Source organism: Hippoglossus stenolepis, chromosome 23 (assembly GCF_022539355.2).
Source record: "Hippoglossus stenolepis isolate QCI-W04-F060 chromosome 23, HSTE1.2, whole genome shotgun sequence".
NCBI classification, from domain to species: Eukaryota; Metazoa; Chordata; class Actinopteri; order Pleuronectiformes; family Pleuronectidae; genus Hippoglossus; species Hippoglossus stenolepis.
The window spans coordinates 2,078,312-2,098,762 of NC_061505.1; the positions used below are offsets into that span (position 1 = coordinate 2,078,312).

The following is a 20,451-nucleotide window of genomic DNA, read 5'->3' on the forward strand; positions in this document are numbered from 1 at the left end:
GATCCTACTGTGAAGTGAGAGTTTCAACATAAAAGTATTATATCAAGACAAGAGGTCAAACATTTCATATTCGTTATCTGGAAAACCCCCCGAATGCAGGAGTCTGAGGGAACATCTGCACAGAACACGGTGCAAAAGAGACCTCTAGTGGCCGTGAAGCATAATCACATGATCTGTGCAAACCAGGTTTCAATGATGCTCTTTTCCAAGTTTTTAAAGAATGATAATAATAATAATAGTTAAAAGTGAGTAAACACAAAGTAATGAACACAGATTTTATCAAACACATAAAAAAACCATCTTTATTTTAAGAGTATGCATGACGGCCATTTAAAAATAGCACCGCATCATCCGGTCGTCTTTTATACAAATAATTAGCATCGTGATATAAACATGATAAACACTGTACATTGTATGAAAACACACACACGCTACCTTGAACAATGAAACCCTGTGCGGGCCAGACAGAGCTCATCAGTAAAAGAGAAGCGAGAACCGAATTCTCCGTCCTATCGTTATCTTAAAACTCTTTAAACTCTGTATAAACACAGAAGAGGCTGACTAACTACTCTGGAATCAAGATTTTCTTTTTCAATCTTCATATTTAAAAAAAGAAAAAAGGTATAAAACAAATGCCTAAAAAAAATACTTGAATGCAACACTTGAATTTCCATTATTATAAACAACCTGGTTCCAACAATAAACTGGCAAACTTCCTCCCACATTAAAACTCTTTTTCCACCAGAAACCGGGGGATCAAACATTGACGTCACATGTTATATAAAAGACAGACGAGACTACGTGTATAAATATTAAACATATTAACAAACTATGTACAGGCTCTGGCAAGATTTATGGTTTTCGTTGCGGAGGCTGACGTCTCACTGGAGAAGGACTTTCTCCAAAATGTCCATGTCGACCACTGGCAGAGACGCGACTTCAAAAAACACCCTGAAACATTTAAAAAGATTCCATCAATATCCAGAATAACAACTCCTGTGAATAATTCAAGATTTTGATCAAAACAAATTGGAACCTGGTGAATTTATTCAACAGACGTTCGAATGAATCTCGTGAAACTCGTTTGAACTCTTGAAACAGTGACAGCCCCCCGTCTGTAAATACTTGACTCACTTGTGGGCGTATTTGTTCCTGATGGCTTTCAGCTTATCGTCGGGCGGCGCCACGAGCATCGCGTGGAGTTTCCGGACGACCGGCGCCAAGTCCGACGTCTGGTACCCGGAGTGGAACTGCAGGATGGGAGCCTGCGGGGGCAGAGGAGCGAGAGGGGACGGCGATTATTCAGAGCCGTCGCCGTGTTTAACCTCCAGAGTCAGAAAACACACAAACAAACCCGCAGTGTTCATTACTCAGCCGGTGCGTTGGTCCATCTGTCACACAAACAATATATCATTTCTAAATTGCAAAAACGCACTCGAGCCGATTCTGGAGTCGGCACAAAGCGAAGAATAAAAATTACCCAGCGTCCCCCGGTGCCGCAGCGATAAGTCAAATTTACATGGGAAAACAATTTACATTTAAATTAGAAGGGAGGAGGGTTGTTCTGTGGACGGAGCTGCAGCCTCGTGATGAAAAGAGTTCGACGTCGATGTCACACAACAAACTGGGGATAACAGAATTGGTTTGGAGCGAGTTGGTTGTCGAGCAAAAATAAAAACTAAAAAACACGACGGTTCAGCCACAGGAACAAATCACGGAGTGGAAATATGAAAACTTGCTTTGGTGCCGGAGGCTTTATGTTTCTTTACTGGAATAACTGAACATTCAGAGAATTAGAAGAGACTTAGGAACCATCTGGTTTAAAAACATTACAACGTTCTGTGTTTACTGAAAATATTAGTGATGGTTGCACAGCTGCGATTCATTGTGTGTTTGAGGGGAGACGAAAAGACACCTGGTTAATATCAAAACGCTCCGAAGACAAGTGGCTCCCTGACGTTTAGAGGATTTCCTATTGTTTATAACATTTAATACATAAAATATACAACAAGAGTAATATTTAAGTAGAGCTCCACCGATATGAGTCGTTCACGTGAAAAACTTTGATTTTACAGAATAAACTATGGAGAAGAACATTTGTATTTATTTTCTAAATTCAAATTCTATATATTTGTTTGCATAACAACATATTTATCGTCGCCAGAAATATCAGTATCTGACATTTTTTACTCCCATAAATCTATATTGTTAGGGCTCTTATATATAACAACTTGGCATTAAACACAAAGAAATAAAATTGAGGTTTGATATTTTACAGTTTAAACAAACTCTATAAAAAAAAACACAAACACAATCAAATATAGAAAACTTGAATTAAGAAAAATATTCAAATATAAAAACATTTATGTCAAATGTGAACATAATTGCACATCTTTCCTGCTTTGGAAATATCTTTGTGATCGTTGCATTAATCAACGCAAACATCTTAAAACCGGGTAAAGTCACAAAAAGCCAAACTGTGTTTCCGCCTCGTTTATCCTGTTGAATATAAGTTTTCATATCGACAAAACAAAAGCCGACACTGATGATTATCAAAGGCTGATGTCACTAAGTCAGAACAACCAGATCTGAAAACTCACCCATCCTCCCAGGTCTCTGGTGACCAGCGCCACCAGCAGGCAGGCCGAGGCCAGCAGGGAGCCCCTCTCTGGAATCAGCTCCATGTCCATGAGACTCATCTCACAGAAGTATCGGGCCAGGGTCAGCGTGTCCATGCCCGCGCTCACACACTGCGGAGACACACAACACACACGTAGCGATGTCAGAAACAAAACACTAGAAACACCAACAACTTGTATCAGAGCAAACAGTCACACAATGAACACACACGCAGACACACACACCTTGGCATAGCGTCTGAGGAAGCGGTAGGGGATGGGGATGTTGATGTCGAAGGACAGCGTCTGCAGGATGCCGGCTTCCATGGAGATGAGCTCCTCCCTCTTGTACGCGTCGTCGCAGATGTACAAGAAGTCGTCGACGCACGGCGGACTGCGCTCCTGCGGAATCAAACATGGACCGGAGTCGGGTGTAAGTGAGTTTTAACAAAGCCGTTACACACTCCAGAAAATTGGGTCAAACGCCAAAACCGTGAATGTAATTTTTAGCCATTTTTCTTAATCTTTTAGTGAAAAGACGAGAGGACGCTGAAGCGTGTCCCGCGTTCCCTCACCTCAAACTTGGAGGCGATGAGCATCGCGGTGGAGCCGACGAGCTGCAGCATCTCCCTGTGGACGGGGGTCTGCGACAGGTAGTGGTCCGTCATCTTCACGGCGAGGTAGAGGGTCTCGTGATAAAGCTCGAAGTTCTCCTGCAGGAAACGGATGAAAACACAGAGTCAGACGGACGAAGAGACTCTGAGGAAACGTAAAGTTCACCTGCTCCTCCGGATCGTTTCCTCCACTCGTCACCAGCACAGACTCTCAGGAGAACCCACCTGCACTTCCACCAACCAGTCGATCAGGATCGCCCTCATCTCGGGGTTGAGGCTGGGCTGCGTGGGCATGTAGTTACAGAGGACAAACTTCTCCTGCAGACGACAGGAGATAAAAAAAACCTTAAATTAACATTTTAAAAGACAACGTTGGGGGAAGAGCTTCTTCAAATCTAATAAAAAAAGCGTGTGTTTACCTTTAAACCTGGATGTGACGTTATCGTTTCCAGGAAATGTGACAAATAAAATACCTTGTGCTTCAATCAAATAAATCACATGTAGTTTGTTTTTTTAGCTTTTAGCCTACAAACAAGTTTTTAAAGTTAAGTTCAGGACTATGTTTGACGATCTAAGCGACATTAAAGCAGAGACTCATTGAGTGGTTCTTTTCAAACAACCCTCAGGTTTCAGAGGACGGTTTTCTTTGGCGCTTTAGCTCTTAATGGTAAAGCTCTTTTTGGAATTGGGTAAAGGTGGCTCGGCTCACCTCTCTCTGTTTGAGGTAGTCGAAGATTTCCTTGGCGTACTCCGGACACATGTACGTGTCCTCAGAGTTCTCAGAGTCGATGTCAAACTCCGCAGGGATCTGAAAGAGGAAACAGAGGATGTAGAGAATTCATTTAAGTTATATTTATTCTTCAGTGATTTGTACGAGACAGAGGTTTTACTGCTCATCTTTTCCCTTACTTGTGGTTTCTGGAGGTGTGCTAGCACTTCACGGACAACAGGGGGCGCAGCAGCCACCAGCTCTTCTACTGGAGCTGCTGCAGCTGTCGGTGTCTCCTCCTCACCGGGTTTCACCTCCTCTGTCTTCTCCTTCTCTGCCGTCGCTCCCTCTGAGCTCACAGAGGACGACCTGCAGGAGGAGGAGGGAATTTAAGCAAATTTATGTAAATTCCTATGAATCATAACGGAGAAAGAACTGAAAACAAACTGTTCGAGGGAGAAATCATTAAAATGGTTTTGTTACTTTTTCAGATTGGCTAGTTTCCTCAGGGCCACGGAGCCGGAGGTAGTTTTCTTCACCGCGCTCTTCGTCGTTTCCTTCTTCCTCCCGGGGAGACTGATGTGAACCTTATGAGCCTGTGGACGAAGTCAGACGTCAGCGAAGTGACACGAAGACGACGACGTAATGAACAACAAATGTAATGACGCTTTGTTGTCTCCATATTCTGCAACAACAATACAGACTCGTTACACTTTAACGAGGCTTTATGCATTATGGCAGTTATGTGGCAGCTGGTTTTCGTAAACGGTCGCTGAGAACGTCGTGTTCCTGACGTGAACTTTCCTGGGACATTACTCTGCCCAACTGCAGCAGTAAAAGTTAATGGACATGTTTGCCAGGGTACGTTTTCTCAATTCGAGGTCATGGAACTACACGGGAGTTTCCACGGGTCCGTGGCAGAACGATCTCTGAGACTTCGCTGGTTTCACAGCAGGAGCTTCGTGGATCGGGAGGAGAATAAAGACGAGGTGACACAGGAAACCAGTCACACCACAGAACACCACAGAGCTGCACCATAACCCGAAGGTACCGAAGCTGAAACGGGGACAGAGAGCGGAGATGACATGCAGCAAAGTGCCGGGTGGGAATTGAACCTGCGGCCAGTGCACCACGCCTCAATGGTCCGTACGCTTTCCTTTTAAATCGTGTCGTTTAACTGGTACTCAGACAGATTCCTGTTTCCCTGACAGACACACAACAGCTTCTGTGTCCTTTGTGAACTGTCAAACAACAGTCAGAGAGTACAGTGGCCAGCAGGGGGCACACCTCCATGTTCTTAGGTTTATTTACCTTCAGGTGAAAAGGTCATTAGTCGTATCTCCATCAGTTTTTCTAAGAGAACGTGGGGGTGAGACTCGTTCTGAATCCAGGCGGCAGCTTCTGGATCAAACCCCCGACGTTCTCAGCACGTGTGGAATAAGATATCTGCACAGAGGCCGGAGTCCGTGACAGATCTCCACCAGCTGCGAGGCTTTTATTCTGAAGCACTGCAGCATGTAGACTCGTATGCTCTGTGCTAGAGTCACTCAGGTTTTATTGTAGAGAACCAAGTACCTGCCAGGTTCTCTTATCTCAGGTCTGTTGTCCAGACTGTTTTCAGAGGAGGTGCTTCATACGTCGATAGAGGAACAGAACCTGGATTCCTCCAAGTGTTGTTCATATGGTTCACAGTTAATATATCTAAATGTAATTTATAAAAATATCTGGTCACAAAACCACCACAACCAATCTGCATGAATAAAGTATGGATCTATATTCAAACTGTTTGTGCAACTTTGTTTTGAAAGTTTATTTCATATCTTTTCCTGGTGATTTTTTGCTGTAAATCACATCCCATAAAAAACAGGAGAACTCACATTGGTGATGTCAATGAACGCCGTTCTCTTCTTGGGGGCTCCATGGGGGGGCGAGGAGGACCTCTTCACCTGGGGGCCTTCCTCCTGCAACACACAACACACACAGGTAACGCACTTTACACACACACACACACCTTCATCTCGTCCATGTGCATCCATCATTAAGACAAACCAAGATGGAGATCCAGGTGTTACACTGCACAGCTGCTACACACAGAGACAGAGAGAGACACACACAGAGACAGAGAGAGAGACACACACACACACAGAGACAGAGAGAGAGACAGACACACACACACACAGAGACAGAGAGACACACACACACACACAGAGAGAGACACACACACACAGAGACAGAGAGAGAGACACACACACAGAGACAGAGACACACACACACAGACACAGAACACACACACCTACAACCAAAACACACTCTCACACTCTCACACACACACACACACACACACACACACACACACACACACACACACACACACACACACACACACACACACACACACACACACACACACACACACACACACACACACACACACACACACGGTTCTTTGTACCTGGTTCTCGGAGCTGGTGGAGGTCAGCTTCGGGACCCGGTTCCCGGTGGAGACGGAGGATTTCTTCCCCCTCAGTAACGGCATCGTTTCTGTTACCGCAACAAAAAAACGCGTGAAAATGGCGGGTTCGGCTTTTTAAGAACAACGCAACGCGGAGTTTTTCTTTTGTTGCTGTTGTGCGTGAAAGAGACAACAAGTGAAACCGAAGCGAACGCGGTCCCGTGCGTCAGGCTGCAGCTCGCACACGTGAAACCGGGTTTACGCAGAAAATGTGACGCTGAAACCGACGCAACGGTTCATTTGAACTCACCTGCGTGTTCGGTTTCCCTGCGGTTCGTTGCGGGGACAGAAAACTGCGCACGTATCTCGTTTAAACGCGTGAAAAAGCTCGTTTTTTGACGCTGCGTCGCTTCCTGATCTCGGACAAAAGTGACTCCGCTGCGGATCCAAATCTCCGGCGCTGCGCTCCCATTGGCTGGAATTTGATCCGCTCCCACCAATAAGGGGGCAGCTACGGATGCTGCTGCGAAGGGGGCGTTTGTTTTGTATCGCCGGCTCCGCCCGGTGAAATAACGCAGGGAACATGAATAACGTGTCATTCCTTTGTTTTTATTTTGTCACGTTACGCAACGTGAATGTTTTCCTGAAGCAGTTTGAGCGTTTTATTTTAATTAATAAAAAAATACATATTTTAAGGTGAGTTTCGTAACAAAGACCTTCTCCGCCCACCTCCCTCCGGAGAAAACGAACGCACCCCGGAGGAGCCTGTGGGTTTTTCAAACATGGAAGACGTTTGTTTTTCATTGATGTTTTTTTATACAACAGTCACGTGACAGTGATTATGCATCAAAGCCCAGTCTCATGTTTTCATTCCCTTCATGTGTTTAAACTTTTTACTGAGTATTCACATTTCATTTCATCATACATGCACGTACAAGTACAACATGACATACATATAGTATTTATTTTACTAAGTATACCTTATATGCAGCTTTACAGGACAAGTACTGCACGTTCAGGTACAATTAACCATATGTAGTATTTATTTTACTTTGCATACTGGACACATTTCCTCTGGGATTAATAAAAGTCAGTATCGTCTATTTCATTGGCTGCAGGACAAATAACACACAGGCCATAAACAAATAAATAAATCATATTAAGTGACTACTACTATCACTAATACTACTAGTAGTACTACTACTAATAATTATAATAATAATAATGCATCTTATTTATATAGCACTTTTAACAACGCTCAAAGACACATGGATTAGAAATAAAACCACAAAATCAGGATTTGCTTTTTATATTCTAATGTGTCATGTAATTCATTTTATTTGTAAAATATGATCTGTTTATATGTAGGTGAAGTTCATTTTCTATTATTTTCAGTAATAATAATAATATAATGTTTTGGGAGTTGAGGTTTGTGTTGATTCCGGGACATCGACCACTGGTTTCTGCCAAGTTCTATTCCTGCATTCACAATCCTCACAAGACAAAATGTCCCTTATTCATTTAATTATAAACAACTATGTGAGTCCAACAAACCCATTGTGTGTGACCTCTCTTCAATTAGCACTGGTTGGGGGGGGTACAGAGGATGTATTTTTGTCTGATTCACTCATGAAAGCGTTTGTCACATGAGACTGAAACGACTCTAAACAGCAGCGTCAGGTGAAGCTGTGGATCGATGGGTTCACACTGAGCTCAGGTTCGGGGTCGGATCCCAGAGGAAGCTGGCGGCTCACGAGCGTCCAGCTGCCAGGAGTCTGGGAGGGTCCCTTTCCATTCCTGTCGGGAAACGAGGCCATGAAGTGGAACCGAGTCTCGACAAGAGAATCAAATAAACATGGGATGGATTCATTTGAATTCTCCTCGGACCTGAGGATCACTGCTAATTCCATTTGTCATCTCTGAAAACATCTGTGCACAACATCATCACACTGAAGTGAACCAACAGGAAACAAACAGATTAAAACAACAACAGATAAATCCCCGAGCCCAGTCTCTTTAAACACAGAGTTTGTTTGAACAAGTCCTGTCTTCACTCAGTGGAATCTAATGAGGCCTGCAGGGAGCTGTGTTTAAACCTCCCCTCCCAGTCGTGCTCGTCCAGAAGAAGGAGCCGTCATGTGAGCGTGGTCCAGAGAGCCGTGTCCGTCAGAGCAGAGGGGTTTGCTGGAGCTGATGAGCGGGTGGGGTTCCAGCTCTCGGAAATAATGATTCACAGAAACATGACACACAACCGATCCTTTTGTTGGACTGTCTGCAACCGGCCAGTTCTGCTCGAGTGCTGCACTTAGTTTACAAATTAGAAACACTTTGTCCTTTCATGCCACTTCATATTAGAGCAGCTTTCAGATGTGCACGGAGCTCTGGACACTTTCCTGAATGTGAGGCGAGGATTTGAGGAGGGTTTTTCCTTCTGATTGCTTTGACTGGTGCAGGAACCGGCTGATTGCTTTCACGTGGCGGTGATGTCTGTAGCTTTCGTTCTGAAAACTGTAACAGTGACCTGCAGGCGTTGTAAAGACCTGCAGTCGTTGAGGACGTAGAAGAAGATATGGTCACCATGTCGATACGCTGCCTCGCCCCCTCCCATCTGTTGCACTGAATTCAAAACATCACTTCCTTGGTCCCTGAGCAACACGCACCCCAAGTGTGAAGCTGTTAACAAGAAGGATTCTGGAGATATCAGAGCCACATACAGATGTTTGTTGAGTTATTCATTCAATAATATTGCAGTTACAGGCATTTCTCACTTTAAACAAAACAATTAACTGATTGGAATAATCTAATATTATATCATCCACAAGGGACATTTACACTTTCATATTTACTCACTTTTGATTAACATCCTTTTCTATTAATGAAGGACTTTACAGTAATAGTATTAGAAGTATTATTACTATGTGGTGTTAGTACTGTAATTACTGTAAGTAAAGTATCTGTTCATCTGTCTGTTGCTGTGCAGCAAAGTGGAAAGAAAAAATACCTTCTTCACCTCCTCTGCCATTTATCTCCTCCTGCTCCTCCACCTCCTCCTCCTCCTCCTCCTCCTCTTCTTCATATGTCTTCATCTGTTTCGCTTCAGGCAGAACCAATTTATATTAAATGCAAATTAACTTTAAACAGCATCTGTGCATGTGTCATTTCCTCTTCTTGTCAATGTGGTGGCTTGATGCACTAATGACACACACACACACACACACACACACACACACACACACACACACACACACACACACACACACACACACACACACACACAGAGGAAGTGCAGGGGAACTTGTGAACTCATTTGTAAAACCATTTCCGTATTAACTCATTGTCAGTGGAGACTCCAAGCAGAAAACCTTCACCCTGATAATAACTGGTACGTTGGTCTACCGCAGCTTCACCTGCCTGATGGTCTCTACATCTTTTATTCATATTTTACGCCACATATTTTGGGAACCTTTGGCTCAGAACTCGTCCAGCTACCTCTGAAGATTCCTTCTGAGTCGAGCCAGGTATGGCAATAAATCAGCAGTTGCCCTTTTACGCACTTGCTCCCACTGCTTTTGTGGTTCTAAATCTCTGACCTGTCTGGTTTCTCTCGGGCAAACAAAGATTAAATAATCTCTCTTGCGATAGAAAAGACAGAAGATGATGCATTGGGGAGATTGTTCCTGTGATTTATCAGACAGATTCTAAAACCCTACATATTCCTTTTTTGCTGATTTTTTTTCTCGTTGGATTTGTCACTTTATATTAAAGCATAAGGAACTGGTGTGAGGTTTTTCTGCAGGGTCAAAGGAGGCAGTGCATTTCCAATGGGACAGTCGCCCTCAGGTCAGTGAGCAGAGATGTGAAAGCAGCCTGCAGATGAAGAGGTGGTCCTATCGAATAAAGTAGCATCCTCGTGTAATAAACATTCCTCTGCCCATCAGGATGTCCAAGTCAGGTTGCCAAGAGAATGCATTCTTTGTCTTCGCTGTAATTTGTTCCACATCTGTGCCTCGTTCTGCGTCTTCTCGCCGGGCTGCGTTCGTTTTGAACACGGGCTGCAGTCCGTGAGTTACGACAGGATAAAGGTGTGACACGTCCCAGCACATCTGAGGACACTCGCTCGCAGTTCCCCTGGTGTCGAGGCCAGTGTCGCGTTGTGTCACACAGATGCAGCTCGGAGGTTTGATTTTTATCGTATTTATATCTCACAGCAATACATTTTTACTGTGGGAGGATAAAATCAAAGTCTCAAGAGCAGGATTCGACAAATTCCTCTGTTGTAATACAACGATAGTGTTTGTAGCGACTAAGTTTAACTCGTACAACATTTAGAATAAAAAGGAATATAATTGTTGGCAAACTTCTTTTTACGTTAGCTAGCTTCTGCTGTCTTAAACAGCGCAGCTAGCTTGCTAAATGTTACGCGTACAATTAAATTTATGACTTGGCAATCCATCTCAAACATGCAAATAACGATGTTTTGACGTTTACCCTTTATATTTTAAAAGATGACATCAATAATTTGAGAAATACTTGTACTTCTGTGGTTTGAATTATCTGTATTTTCTTCTATTTAGCTCCAAACATTAACACCCAGATAGCGTACGGATGTGGGCCCGAAGTGTAAAAACAGTGTGTTGTGGTTTTGTGAGCAAGAATCCAGAGAGGTGTGAAATATTCCTTGAACATTAGATACAGAAGAAAAACACGACTTTGAGGAATCCTGCAGCAGAACAGTCAGACAGTCTGGACTTCATCCGTGTGAAACAAAAGGAAAACATATCAATACGGCCTCGTGGATCCGGGCCCTGGAGGCCGACACATGCGTTTCCATTTTATTTCATATTAATAACTGTTTTCACTGACACACTTGCAGGGTTAGCGTTTCATTAGATGTGAAAACCAACCAGAGACCTTGTGAAACAGAGCCTTTCAATGTGTCCAGAGCTCTATTGAAAACGGCTGCAGATGTCTCATTTCGTGTTTCATGCATCGGCGCAATGTGTTTCACTGCGTATTTGGTCAGCTCCCTTCTCTGATTTGGCCAATTGACGCAATATTCATGAAACACAACGTACACCCACTGCAGATGTGCACAAACCGAGCGGCTGCGGAGAGACGCTCTGCTTTTTGTTGCTAATCGAATGACGAACTGAACTTCCTGCTTGTCACATCCTGGCAGCCTGACAGCTCATATGGTGACAGGCTGTGGTCACAGGCCTCAATCTTACTTTCCATCTGCACAGGGGACTTTCTGCCCCCCCCCCCCTTTGTTTTCATTCTCCGATTACACTTTACTTCTTGAAACATACAACTTTCAGTCAGATTGAAGCTTATCTGTTTCTTCTCAAATGTGCAACAGGCAAGGAGAGTAGGAGCAGAGAGGGAAGGAAACGCTGCAGCATTTAGGGGAAATATTCACTGTACGTCCTGTTTGGCTTTCACCGAACATGTTGGCAAGAAATGTTCCACTAAAAATACAGAGATTAATTAATTATAGGAACGAGGCAGAGATTCAAACCCTTTTTGGACCTTGTCCTGGCCCTCACCACATTCTTCTTGCAGATCAAGAGGGTCCAGGAAAAAAGGGGTATTTCCTTTCCTTTAACCACCATCATTGCTTTTACCCACACAGGCTCAGATGCAGGCAGCGAGTGCGGATTCAAGGGGGCCGGAGCCCGATCTGGAAGCCAGTGGCATTCCTGCAGGCCTCAGGAGAAACCCCCCGAACACCGAGGCCCTTGGGAAGTTTGCCCAAAATATGGCAGAGAGTATAATCCAGCCGTGTACAAGCCAACTGGAGACGGAGGAACCTGAGGTGCCCAGTGCTAATCAGGACCAGGAGACGTTAGGTGAAGTGTTAGCGTCGGCAGTGGTTGAGGTCGCTCTGAGGGAAGTGTGCGCTGGTTGGAACGTCGAGCGTTTCCAGAGATCAGGCGCCGCAAAGATGGATGATAACCAGGCTGGAAAATTGTCTTTCTCAGATAGAGACTTTCTGAACATGGACACAGAGATGGATCCAGTTCAAGAACTCCAGACGTTCAGAGACATCCTCCCACCTCTCTCCCAGTCAGGTCTCCCCATCATGGGATCCCTCGACTACCCCGACGCCCCTCCGACCACCCCCCTGCTCCCCGAGCTGGAGAGGAGCCGCGACAGCTTCGCCCGGAAGCTGAAAGGCGGCCTGGCGAAGGTTTTCCTGCCCTCGCCTCCTCCGACGACCCCGAAGGAGATAGGGGACGATGTCGACCCCCGGGTGGAGCTCATGGAGCACCTGATGCACTCGCTGTCTACAGATGATTTGGCGAGAGACTGTTTTGAGGCAGGTGCCAAGATGGAGGCTTTCGCTGAGGCTCTCTCGTGTCAGGTCATAGACCGGGTCTTCAGGGCCAGAAGCACAGAGCAGCGAGCAGATGATGGAGATCTTCATCGTCTGGCCAAGCAACTGGCTGACACCATCATCACCTCCTCAATGGAGGAAGCTGTCATGTCTGTCTAGAGGGATTCTGCCCAACAGTCCCTTTAAATTCAACCATCTGCTCCACATCTCACACACTTACTGAAACCATCTAAATATGCCTCCATGAATTATTCCCAGAGAAATTGATTGAAAATGTATAAAAACTAAACAAAAAAAGCCAATCTCACAATTCTAAATAAAGAGAAACAATTCCTGAGTTTTGTGTGAATCCGTCCGGGAGCTTTTGTTTAAACTTGTTCACAAACAAACCAACAAATGGACGGGGGGGGTCAATAACCTCCTTGACAGAAGTGATAAATAAATAAAAGAGTAATAAAAATTGAGGACGTCCAAAAAAAACTAAACAAAACACCACAAGGATAGTGACACAAAGAGACACTTGTTATATGATGGAAGATATTTTAATTACTTGTTGTTTCCTGTTCCCTCCTGATGTTGATGTTCTTCTCTAAATTAAGATTTGAACTCGAGAATATGAATTACCTAATTTTGACAAGGATCCAGCCGTAGTTACCACCCATGTCCTTTAGATGGCAGCACAACAGCAAGGTTAACCACATGACAACAGCTTAATTTGAGCTTTCACAATAACAGTAAGTTTTCCAAGTCCAACTGCAACAACAGAAGAATTTCCCCAGTGGAAGTTTGATGGGTTTGTTTTTCCCTCCCAGTCAATGGTGCATCACACCACAGTATAATGCAGAGCAGGGCTGGGAGGTGGCAGATGGATCCATTCACGCCTGGGCGACGCTGAATATTTGGCAATTGGGATGAATTTGTTGGAAGAGAAACGTATTTTCATACTCACTCGCTTTCTGAGGAAGAAGAGGAAGAAGAAGAAGAGGAAGAAGAAGGGTCCGTGGTGTTGAACCGACCGGGGACTTGAGCCTGCGAAGAAACACAAACCCTCTTTTCTTTAAGTCGGCAGCTATTTGAACACAGTCAAAGACAAGTGTACGGAGAGAAAAGCTTCAAAGAGCCGCTCGGGATAAAGACTTTTATTGTTCTGCTCAGTCGTCAGTTTGTCAGTCACTTATTAAAAAAGCACAAGTACACACACGTCTTGGGTTTGGTTAGAAAATGGGTCAACAAGCGAGGTCACAGACACACACAGAAAGAAACACACCTTTATCGTGTTTGTATTTGAGAATGAAACAACCTGGTACATTTAGATTAGATACAGATATAAGTTAGATTTCATCATAGACTATTATGGCCAAAGCCAAATCTTCTGGATCGCCCCCTGTTGGCTGGCTGGTCATAAACCCGTCCTCCTCCGTGTTAGCGGATGGGACTTGGACCAAAGCGAGAGGTCAAAGTACACGTTAACTGGTTTCTGTCCTTTATGGTCGTTCTTATCACGCCCACGCTTCTGATAAGTTTAGTTTTTATTGGTAATGCGATGCTATAAAAAATGTTGTGAAACGTCAAACACACAAGTAGCAATAACAAAAAAATGTTGGAGCTAAATGTTGCAAAACTTTGGCGTTAATTTTGTCCACAGACGCGGCTCGACACCCACGTGTTGACCCGGCTGCAGAGTGCGTGGTCGTCCCCTGGTTGCGATACATCACATGCGATGGAATGCTGAGTCTGAACCTTTAAACTCCCGGCGCCGATCGCCATTATGTCTCCTCACCACGGGACCGACTAACACAGACCCACACATGCACACTGAGACACGTGCACACGGAGAAGCTGCAGGGCTGGGCGGACAGCTGTGGTGTCAGAGGGGACTCACGCACACGCACACACACACACACACACAGACACACACATCTGGAAAAAGGCTTTTTGCGTTGTCAGGTGGCGGCCGGCTGCCAGGACGAGAGGTGAAGGGAGGGAGGAGCTGGAGAAAGCGATGATGATACAACAGGAGGATTTCTAAACACATGTCATAGTCAATAAATAGGAGAAGCATTGAATCTCTTTGTCAGAACTGGACGAGGTAAACCCGCCTAAATTCAATTCATGATCCCGCGTTCAGGAGAACTCATGAAAGTTTACGACAGGGGGTCAAACACGAATCAGTCTTTCACTGGAACAAACCCCCGACTCGTGGTCATCCCGTCCTGCCCTCTGATTGGTTGAATTTGTTGGCGTTGTAACTGCACATTACACTAAATTAATACCTCGTTCATATAGAAATATTGGCTAAGTTCCTTTTATTGTTAAAAGTAAGAAAGATATATTTCGATGGCAGCGGATTCACTTTGACTTTGCATCCCTGAGGTTTTGGCAGGTTTCCGCCGCTCGCCCCCTGGTGGCACGGTTTCCTGCAGCTGTATTTCACCGCCGCTCCGCTTGATCTCGTTTGACGGCGCCTCAGCGCGGCGCCATGGTTCCCACAGTTTCGTCCATGTGGATGTGCACTTTTATGTGGACACCTATTCCCATCAGTCCTAGGTTTAAACATCCGGCACAATTTGCAGCATTCGCTTCCATTGTCTCCTCCAGATGAGTTGGATTCAGCCTCTCGGACCGTCCAGCGGGTGTCGGGTCAGATTAGAGTGATTTTCATTGAACTCCTGAAGGTTTTCACATCTTCGTCGAGTATGTTGTTCTGATCTCCGGCAGCTTTGAGGTGAAAGGAGACGGTTTTGGAGAAAGTGCTGCCAAGGCAACAACTGCTCGGAGCAGTTTTCAGTTCTGACGGTGAGGGGGGGGGGGGCTCTAAGAGACACATGTGTGCTCAGGTGAATTTTTCTACAAAGTAAAGCAACCAAAAAACACATCTCTGGAAGAACTTTTTATCTCAGGTGTGATACCGATCCATCTTCACTTTTAGTGTCGAACAGCACTTCGAGACTGCTGAGTGCAGCGATCAGTCTCTTTTATGGGGGCAGCATTGGCTACCGGCTCCGAGGACGTAAATCACCGTGAGACGGGATCAGCACAGAGGAGAAGGATTCAGGCTTCGTCTTCTTAACCAGAGGTTCGGCTTTATTTTGGTACCTGATCACACGGAACAATGATTAAATGTTGTTATGCAGAAAAGGTTTTATGCAATAAAAGGTTTATTCTCTGACTCGACTCCTCGGCTTTAAACATGTCACCATATTTTAACGCCCTCGGTTTGTGCGTCTCGTGTGTTACAGCTGCATCGCATCAGATTTACTGAGAGTTCTGCACCAGTCGGCTGCACAATGTAAAATATTTGAACCCTTTAAAATGTAATAATTCTATTCATATTTATATCACCTTCGTACGAAATGACTCGTTAATACTTTGCTTGTGTTTTACAACGAGATTAAAAACCCTGCTAGCTTCTGTCTCGACATCTGTCGTCACTGAGCTAAACGTTAGCATGCTAACATGTTGAATAATTACCATGTTCACCACAGAGACTGTATATAAAGACTTGACGGGTCCCCAAATCCTCTGGATCGCCCCCTGGTGGCTGCCTTCAGACGGAGTTTCACATTGAAACAAGAAAACATCGCTGCCAGGCCTTCATTGTCTGTGGTGAACTTCTCTCTGCGAACAATGGGAGCTTCTTCAAACTCAGGCTGGAAAAATCACCACGAGTGATTCGATGAAAGTAACAATTTAAAAGAAGTTTTCCAGCGAGTCAGTCACGGTTGTACCACACAGAATCGGGTTAATCTTTTCCAAATCTCTGCGGGCTCCGGGATTCGTGCACAAGCAAACGTTTGACGAGAGGCAGCTGCAGAGCATTGTCCTGCAAACTGATGTTTCCTGGGTCTGACGCATGCTTGACCTCGCGTTGGTTAAATATCATCGAGACACGGGCTCCTTCCTCGCTTGTGGCCACGAGGAGACGTCTTCACACCCAAAACGCTGTCAAATCAATCATAAGCAGCGTTTTTTTCTAGACATGACGTGTTTGACTCTTCTTTCACCTCTCGTATAATTTTAACGCTGTGGAGGTTTAACCATGTGGGTTTTGATGTTTCTTACAGGCCCAGGTTTTATCCCGGCTCACCTGCAGAACATTCCCTGTGTGGCCACCGAGGTTTGAACTGAGAGCGCGAGGGCACATCGAGTCCCAGTCGTCTGAGCAAATGGCTTTCACATCTGGTGCCGCTGGGGCCACACCGGCGTCTGACTGGAGAGAACTTTGACTTGGGAACATTGCTCTGGTCCCCACCTGCGTCTGGGATCCAGTGCCAACTTTCACAAATCAAAAAACATTTAAACCTCCGAGGACCAGCGGCCTTGGAAAGTTTCACAGGAGAGAAGTGTCACCTCGAAGAAGATGGTCACAGAAGAGAGCCGTAGTTTTACTTTAGAAGAAGCGTTGGACTCTTCTCTTGAGGGGTTTCAACCCAGTTTGAACCTGGTCCAGGGAATCACCGCTTCTCCTGAGTCTTGAGGGGAGAAAAGTCTCATGGGCGTCTGACGGTCCAGAGCTGTTGGACTGGCACCAGTCCAAGCTCATCTGCCTCCCATCCCCGATAAACAGCTCTGACGCTGGGCATACGTGCACGGCTGTCCAGCTGTTTATGGTAACGGAGGAAAGGAAACAAAGAAAAGGCCGATGTTTAGAGATGAGGTCTAAACAAAGCTTCAGCCTCTCCTCTTCCTTTAAAAGCTTTTTGTCTGTTTAGACGAAAAAATATCAGCTGCATCACGACTCTGTGTCCAAAGATGATGCAAGACTCGTTCATCCCGGCTTGTCTTTTCTGTTTCAGTTGCAGAAACTCACAGCTTCTCGCCCCGAATGGCTCCTTCTCCTCCGTGGCCCTCATAATGAAGGGAGGTCCACCTCATGAGCTCAGGTCCCCTCTGCAGCTCGGGGGGGGGGTTTCACTGTTTCAGCTCCACTCGTTTCACAACTGGAGGCTGTTGAGCAAATGTTTGCATCAGGGTAGAGCTCTGAAATAGACCAAAGACACACAGACACACACACACACACACAGACAGACACGCACACACAATATAAAATACAAAAGTAACAGAGAAAACTATGTAAAATGTGAGTGACAAAATAACACAATTTTGGGGTAAACACTTTGCAATTAGTACATTTTTAGCTGAGTAATCAAGTGATTATTAAACTTTCAATCTGAACTCATTGAACACAAGAGACAGAGAGACAGCGCCCTCTGTTGGTTGAGTTTAGAACAACCTCACAGTGGCTTCAACAAACTGAGAAGAACAGAAGTATCCTGAGTCTATAGGATATAATGGGAACATATTAAAAGACTATATTTCTAAAGCACTTTTCTAAACAAAACAAAAATAAGAAAGGTTAAGAAAATATTATACTGGCCCCAGCTGATTGGCCCCTGAGGTTATCTTATAAAGTAAACACATACTGACAATACTATCAACAAATATGAGAAATTGTATTTTCTAAGCTTTTTTCAAGAAACAATTTTCCAAATACATTCAGCGATGTGTGGCTTTGCTCAAAGTTATTTCAGTAAACTTGGAAATGTAAATAAATGTTGATTGATTTAGAAAAAAATCCAAGATCTTCAACACTCTCAGAAATATTCCAGATTTATAAAGTGAAGAAAATCTGTTTTTACTCTCTCACTGAGGAGAACTTGGCAAATCACAAAGGAAATGTGGGTTAAATGATAAGATTAAGATGATTAAAATATGATTTCTTTCTTGGAATTTTCTTTTGGCAATGTGTGTGTGCGCATGAGGGAGAGGGAGAGAGAGAGAGAGAGAGAGAGAGAGAGAGAGAGAGAGAGAGAGAGAGAGAGAGAGAGAGAGAGAGAGAGAGAGAGAGAGAGCATTCCTCCACAGCTCCAGGGTGATGAATAGGGTAACCCTGCCCCTCTGTGCAGCTCCTCTCACTCCTGCAGCTCCTCAGTCCATCGCTGCTGCCTCCTCCACCAGCTCCTCCACCAGCTCCTCCAGCGGCTGAGCGCTCCTCGGACATGGACGCGTCCCCACTTTGACTCCTTCTCCTGCAGCGAAGTGCAAAGCTCCGGCGGGCCGCGGACGCATGGGGATCTAACCTCGGGCTCGTCAGTCGGTCAGCTCCGCGGAAGGCTCGTGGTTTGGCCCCTTGTTGTTCTCTGGTCTCCACTCATGCGTCGGGAATGCCATGGCCACTCCGAGCGCACAGCAGCAGCAGGATTACTTCCGATCCGTGAGCAGCGAGTCCACCACCTACATGATGGTGCCGGCCGCCGGGCCGAGGGGGCCGGGGCGCAAGGAGGCGCCGTCCAAGATGTGGGTGGCGATGGTGGTGATTGTGGTGGTGGTGCTGCAGATAGCCTCCACCACCGGGCTCTTTGTCTACCTGAACATGTCCATATCGGAGGTAAGAGCCGCTCCACACTCGCTTTGAGCCACATGTGCTTCTTTTGGGAGAGGGGGGGGTTCTGTTGGAGAAGTTCGCTTTTACGCACAGAACTGGCACCGAACCCCACGAGCTCCAACCCGGAGTTCAGTGTCACACCAGTAAGAACACGTAGGAACAATCCAGTGCACAGTCGGTTCCCTGTTTGCTGGAAGCGTCTGTTCCATTTCTCATTGGAACTCTTGTTTTTTTGGTGGGGGGGGAGTAATTCATTTGTGGCGCAGCTGGATTCGCCTCCGCGCTCCGACCTGTTGGAACAATGCAACCCGGAGTGTGCATGGGGGAAATCAGCAGTCTGTCCGCTTTATCGAAGTAAACGGGTTAAATTACGTGCGTAAAGAGGAACATATTGGAGCCATTTGCGGAGCCATTAAGTGGACACAAGCTGTCGAGCAGGATTTCTCTCTGAGTAGTTTACAGATGTTGTGTGCAGAGGTGAAGTATGCAGTGATGGAGGTGGGGTGTCCCCAGTGGGTGGATTTCAGACATTTACATCCTCCAGCACAAGTGAATCTGCTCCCAGCTCTCACCTCACAAGTGCACTTTTAATAAAAGAGAGTCAGATTTGTATTTTTCATATTCCAAGTCAAAGTTTTCTGCAGCAGCTTTTGCACAACCGATGAGTCCCTGAAGCCTGAGTCCCTGAAGCCTGAGTCCCTGAAGCCTGAGTCCCTGAAGCTGACAGGGTTGTTTGTCCTGGAAAGTTCAATCTGCTGCTCCTCACAAACACTAGTGAAGTTGTTCATGAGGCAGGAAAAGTTCCCGGTGACATGTGAGCTCATTACTTTCAAAGCCACAGTCCCCATATGTGTTGTTAGTGGTGAGTGTGGGGAGGAAGGAAACACGAGAGTGAGGCCGGGAGATAAAACCACGGGAATAATTATCCTTTTCATCAAGAGAACAAAGTCCTATGTTACATAAATGATCCACTTCATCGTCCACAACCTTCATTCTGGAGCTAAAATCAGGCTAAAGACATAATATGTGACTTTTATCTTGATAATTATCTGTTTCGCTTCATATCGCCCAGCATGAGTTCTGCTCTATCGGCCAAATTGAGACACATATTGTCGTTATGATCAAATCAAATGCATGTTTATTTGTTAAGCCCATATTCACAAATCCCAGTTTGTCTCACAGATCTTAACAAGGTGCGACATCCTCTGTAAGAGTGAAACTACCAAACCAAAAACTTTTTAACATGGGGGAGGAAAAAACACAGAAACCTCAGACAGAGAAACAAGTGAGGGATCACCCCCCCAGGACGGAGAGACGTGCACTACATGACACGTGA

At 45.2% G+C, this 20,451-nt stretch overlaps 3 protein-coding genes across 3 annotated transcripts in view; 2 read left to right on the top strand and 1 right to left on the bottom strand.

Moving 5' to 3' along the window:
- Nucleotides 1-274: 274 nt before the first annotated feature.
- Nucleotides 275-6,851, bottom strand: ccnb3 (cyclin B3). The gene is made up of 12 exons (XM_035149718.2): nt 6,704-6,851; nt 6,394-6,482; nt 5,819-5,902; nt 4,425-4,537; nt 4,142-4,310; nt 3,942-4,040; nt 3,458-3,550; nt 3,194-3,331; nt 2,865-3,020; nt 2,601-2,750; nt 1,135-1,265; nt 275-951 (listed from the first exon to the last, which is right to left on the bottom strand). The coding sequence occupies exons 2-12, from the start codon at nt 6,475-6,477 to the stop codon at nt 882-884; spliced, it is 1,287 nt and encodes a 428-aa protein (XP_035005609.2). The 5' UTR covers nt 6,478-6,482; nt 6,704-6,851; the 3' UTR covers nt 275-881.
- A 2,925-nt stretch (nt 6,852-9,776) lies between these two features.
- Nucleotides 9,777-13,092, top strand: si:dkey-171c9.3. The gene is made up of 2 exons (XM_035148901.2): nt 9,777-9,911; nt 12,026-13,092. The coding sequence occupies exon 2, from the start codon at nt 12,032-12,034 to the stop codon at nt 12,887-12,889; it is 858 nt and encodes a 285-aa protein (XP_035004792.1). The 5' UTR covers nt 9,777-9,911; nt 12,026-12,031; the 3' UTR covers nt 12,890-13,092.
- A 5,474-nt stretch (nt 13,093-18,566) lies between these two features.
- Nucleotides 18,567-20,451, top strand: part of tnfsf10l (TNF superfamily member 10, like) — a 49,884-nt gene continuing 47,999 nt past the window's right edge. The window contains exon 1 of the mRNA XM_035148900.2: nt 18,567-19,118. Within this exon, the coding sequence (XP_035004791.1) occupies nt 18,900-19,118 (219 nt within the window). The 5' untranslated portion in view covers nt 18,567-18,899. The remainder of the gene's footprint in view (nt 19,119-20,451) is intronic.

Excerpts from the sequence above, each read along its gene's own strand:
- ccnb3 (XM_035149718.2), bottom strand. The coding sequence starts at position 6,477 with ATGCCGTTACTGAGGGGGAAGAAATCCTCCGTCTCCACCGGGAACCGG. Across the intron at positions 5,903-6,393 it reads CCACCAGCTCCGAGAACCAG|GAGGAAGGCCCCCAGGTGAA; the intron begins GTACAAAGAACC and ends TGTGTGTTGCAG. Across the intron at positions 3,332-3,457 it reads ACTGGTTGGTGGAAGTGCAG|GAGAACTTCGAGCTTTATCA; the intron begins GTGGGTTCTCCT and ends CGTTTCCTGCAG.
- si:dkey-171c9.3 (XM_035148901.2), top strand. The coding sequence starts at position 12,032 with ATGCAGGCAGCGAGTGCGGATTCAAGGGGGCCGGAGCCCGATCTGGAA.